This window comes from Vigna umbellata, chromosome 7, assembly GCF_029865625.1.
Source record: "Vigna umbellata cultivar VRB3 chromosome 7, Vumbellata_1.0, whole genome shotgun sequence".
In the NCBI taxonomy this organism is placed as follows: Eukaryota; Viridiplantae; Streptophyta; class Magnoliopsida; order Fabales; family Fabaceae; genus Vigna; species Vigna umbellata.
This window is the reverse complement of record NC_142171.1, coordinates 28775751-28780409: the sequence shown is the minus strand read 5'-3', so window position 1 is coordinate 28780409 and position 4659 is coordinate 28775751. Positions and strand designations below refer to the sequence as shown.

The 4659-nt window shown below is 34.7% G+C and overlaps 1 protein-coding gene across 3 annotated transcripts; it reads left to right on the top strand.

Annotated features, from left to right (window-relative positions):
- Positions 1 to 303: 303 nt before the first annotated feature.
- LOC148195663 (IAA-amino acid hydrolase ILR1-like 6) lies at positions 304 to 4450 on the top strand. Of its 3 annotated transcripts, none has more exons than XM_088093819.1 (3): positions 304 to 995; positions 1922 to 2047; positions 2910 to 4450. In XM_088093819.1, the coding sequence occupies exons 1-3, from the start codon at positions 537 to 539 to the stop codon at positions 2991 to 2993; spliced, it is 669 nt and encodes a 222-aa protein (XP_087949945.1). In that variant the 5' UTR covers positions 304 to 536; the 3' UTR covers positions 2994 to 4450. The 3 variants fall into 3 exon arrangements, with proteins under 3 accessions (XP_087949945.1, XP_087949944.1, XP_087949946.1); XM_088093818.1 differs by lacking the exon at positions 2910 to 4450 and adding an exon at positions 2451 to 2662; XM_088093820.1 differs by having other exon boundaries at positions 307 to 995; positions 2843 to 4450.
- Positions 4451 to 4659: the final 209 nt, after the last annotated feature.

Sequence of the window (4659 nt, the reverse complement as noted above, 5' to 3'; positions counted from 1 at the left end):
TTTTAATCCATTGTCCATATTTATATCGAATTTATTCTGTTTTCATAATTTCCAGTAAAAAATTTTAAAGATTTATTGAGGAGGATTTAAAGTCATTAAATAAACCTTAAAATATTTCATTGATATGAGAGACACATAAAAGATACTTTTAAAAAAAATGATATGTATTAGTGTATTCATTATTCTCTCCGACATGCTCATTTGTTAATTATGAATAAGTTAGTTAATTAAAAAAATTGACTGGATGCTTGGTGTGACAATGTATTCGAATCAGTGTATTATTGTATTAGCATTAAGTAGAAGTAAATACATCCGTGTCTGTCTTCCCACGTGCTCGAATTATTCAACCGTTGTCAGAGGACCAAAATCACAAAAGTTAAACAAAATTCTGTCACCTCCATTTTTTTATACTTTTCTTTATCACCACGTGTTCAAATTCTTATCTCTCATCTCTCTCATCCCATTCTCTCCTTCTATTTTACGCCCCTCCTCTGTTCTTCGCTCTCTCCACTCTGTTTCCACTAAAAAAACAGAGTATGAAATTCCGTTACTCCATCCTGCTCATATCAATCCTCCTCGCAGTCTCGGCTGTGGTTTCTGTCGCCGAGCCTACTCCCTCCGCCGCCTACAACCGCGTGCTGTTTCCCGACCGGAGATGCCAGAGGGCGATGTCGGAGAACAGCACAAGGCTCGGCGCGCCACCGGTGGCAGCGGAGTGCGAGGTGTGGAGCGAGGCTTGTTCGGACGCGGTGCTGAAAGTAGCGCGGCAGTCGGAGACAGCGGAGTGGCTGAGAGGTATTCGGCGGAAGATCCACGCAAATCCTGAGTTGGCGTTTGAGGAAATCGAGACGAGTCGCTTGGTGAGAGAGGAGTTGGATCTGATGGAAGTTAGCTATCGGTATCCCCTCGCTAAGACCGGTATTCGAGCTTGGATCGGCACTGGTGGTCCTCCTTTTGTTGCCATCAGAGCTGACATGGACGCACTTCCCATTCAGGTCTCCTTCTCCCTCTCTTCCTTTCAATTTTCCTTCTGTCTTCTTCAAAACCTAAAACCAAAACCAATTCACAAAAAACCACTAATATAATATAATATAATAAATATAATATAACATGGTATAATATAATAATATTACCCTCTTAGTGGACTTTCTAATCCTTTCCAACTTGCCTTCAAAGATTCATGTTTATCTCTAACTTCATTCATGATATTACTTTTAATTTTTAAAATAATTTAAAAAATTAAAAAAAAAATGTTTTTAAGTGGATTTTTAAAACATTTTTAACAATAAGAAGAAAATTTATGTTTAAATATTTTATTATGATAAAAAAAATTATTATTGTTATTCTTTTATTGCGTCTTATTACGTGTCGACACGAGACATAGTTGAAATCTTTGATTTGTCTTTATATGATAGATATTAATGATAAACCTTTAGATATATTTGAGTTGTTATAAGTGTTTTGTACTATATGTCTGACAATAATAAAAGTAGTTATACTTTATGATTGTGAAATTTTTGTGTCTAACTTAAAAGACAAAGATTATTAAAGAATATATTAGATTCTGTACTTCGATAAAAAGAGTATTTGTTTTTCAGTGTTATATTTGAAAAGAAGAAAAGAAGGAAATGTATTATACATAGATTTTGTTACATGTATTAATCTTCCTTAATATAATTTATTGCAATGTTTTGCTTTGAAGTTTCATAGTAGCATTTGAACCAAAAATATAGATGGATGTGTTTTCTTTTTCACTACTTCTACCCCACTTTACTACCGTTGACTATAGATTTATTTTCTATGCATCCGGCAGTGAAAAAAAGCGCTTAACTTTACATTTACATAACAAAAAGTATGATTTGCCAAATTATGTTGTGATAAAACAAAATTCCATCTCATCACTAGTCGGGATTCGTTGTAGGAAGCTGTGGAGTGGGAGCACAGGTCTAAAGTTGCCGGCAAAATGCATGCTTGTGGGCACGACGCACACGTTGCCATGCTTCTTGGCGCTGCCAAGATCTTGAAAACTCGAGAGCATCTATTAAAGGTTTGTTCTTTCCTTATCTCTTACTACTAATCAACATACTATTCCACCATTTCTTACAATTATTTTCGACACTTCCTCGATCATCTCAATCACACATAATTAACAACTTCACTTCATACTTACATTTAAGGATATTCATTTACAACTACATAATTTTATTTTATTTTCAAATTTAGAGCAAGAAATCTTATATATGAAATTTTTCAGTATTTACTTTAACACATTATATATATGTTTTCCGTTTTCTACAATAATAAATAAGAGTATATAGGATTCACATCTTTTATCTTGATACCATGGTTTATAATGGCATAACTTTATTTGGGACGACACTTGGGCCTAGAAGTGTGGTCCATTACACTTCCTTTGCCTCTAACAATTCCATTGCACTTTTCTGTGGAAGACACAATCTTCTTACTGTGTGGGTTTAGATATATTGCCGCTATCAGTAATGGCTCCCACAAGGACAGACAGTGGAAAAACTTCTTCATAAAGATTCAAACGGTGGAACTTTTATATTTAAGAAAGAAAAACAAGTCAATCTTTTTTGTTTTCTATTTGGTGTTGTTAAATATAGTGAAAATTATATATGGGATTAATCTCCCTTGTGTTAAACACACATAGGTTTTTTATTTATAATTGAAAAAATATGGACTAAGCCCAAAATACAAATAAGAAATAATAACAAACTAACTGAAAGATAAAAGATATAATATTTCTAACACTCCCCCTCAAGCTGAAGCATACAAATTGTATGAACCAAGCTTGAAATAACTGAACTTGGTTTTGAACTAGATGATTTGTCTTTAAGAGTGTGAGACAAACAGAGATGGGTTATCACATGTCAATGAACAAACAACAGCTTGTGAAACTTCAACTTCAAAAGTGGATGAAGGAGAGCAACGGAGAAGGAGGCAAGAAACACTTCAACTTCAAAAGTGGATGAAGGAGAGCAGCGGAGAAGGAGGCAATAAACACTTCAACTTCAGAAGTGGATGAAGGAGAGCAGCGGAGAAGGAGGCAATAAACACTTCAACTTCAGAAGTGGATGAAGGAGAGCAGCGGAGAAGGAGGAAATAAACACTTCAACTTCAGAAGTGGATGAAGGAGAGCAGCGGAGAAGGAGGCAATAAACGCAGCAGATCTGTGCGACAGATACAATAAGAAAGGAAGAACAAGGTAAGAACAACAATACAGAGGCGAAACCCTCTACAATAGAGACGAAGCACAAAAAAATGCAGAAAGAAGAAGGAGGTCCGAAGATGCGGAAGCATGCGACGAGAAGAAGACAGACGTCGATGGCAACAATGGCTGCTCTGGAAGGTCTGAACAGAGAGAGGGAGGTTCGGTGAGATGACTGGCAGCGGCGCGGTTTAATACCGACGCCGAGAAGGCGGCACGTGATGAACACACGTTCGAGATCTACTTCCGGAGAGTGGAGGCGCGTGACAGCGCATGAAAACGAGACAAAGACGGCGACCGCTAGGGTTAGGTCGCGCTTGAAGAGACGGTCCAAATCCACTGGTCACCGGTCGAAACTGTGACGGTGGCCGGTGAGAAGGCGACGACTGGTTCAGAGGAGGCAGTGGTTCCCAGGAGACTTGTCTCTTTGATTCTGGGTGCTAAGATTTAAGAAGAAGAGAAAATGAATCTTATGAAATTTTTAGGGGCTGTCGGCGGCCATGACGGTCGACCACCGGCAGACAGCAAAGACCACTGGAAGAGATTAGAAAACCTGCTCTGATACCATGTTAAATATAGTGAAAATTATATATGGGATTAATCTCCCTTGTGTTAAACACACATAGGGTTTTCTATTTATAATTAAAAAAATATGGACTAAGCCCAAAATACAAATAAAAAATAATAACAAACTAACTGAAAAATAAAAGATAAAAATAAAAGATATAATATTTCTAACATGTGTCTTAAGAAAACCCCGGACATTTCACAAAATTTAACATAGATATAAACCTGTATAATTACAAAATATTTAAAATTACCGTTCATGAAAATAATATTTACAGGATTTATATGTTATATATGAAATAATAAATCTCCTAGTAAACACAACTTAAAACTTTAACACCTTTTTACAGTCATCTCTACTAAACATCAAGTTTTACAATATTTGTATAAATTTTAAATGATGTGTATTGAATAAGTAGTAATAATTAAATAAATATATTGTCTATAAATCTACGTTACCCAACTTAATCTAATTCATTATTATTAAATTACTTCGATTCTATCTCGAGGTTCCAGATTAACTTAGCCAAGTGGATATATTTTGATTGGCTGCCCTTATTTCTTTCAGAATTTGAGCTTTTTGCAGTTTGTCCTATTTTTGAAGTACAGAGTTGATTATGATTACTATTTTCTTACACCATTTTAATTATCTTATGCTTTGTGGGGGTGAATATTTTTTTATAGATTTTCATATTGTCAGATAAAATAAAAAATATTTTAATTATAATTTTAAAATTATTTACTATAATAATTGAAAATTTTATTCTGATAACTTTATTATTAGATGATAATATAATTTAATATTATTATTGAACCGTAACAATTACATTATAAACAACTCTCCATATGTACGTTTTTACTTT

Coding starts and splice junctions, on each gene's coding strand:
- LOC148195663 (XM_088093818.1), top strand. CDS start 537: ATGAAATTCCGTTACTCCATCCTGCTCATATCAATCCTCCTCGCAGTC. Junction 996..1,921: donor TGGACGCACTTCCCATTCAG/GTCTCCTTCTCC, acceptor GATTCGTTGTAG/GAAGCTGTGGAGTGGGAGCA. Junction 2,048..2,450: donor CTCGAGAGCATCTATTAAAG/GTTTGTTCTTTC, acceptor TTTCTGTGGAAG/ACACAATCTTCTTACTGTGT.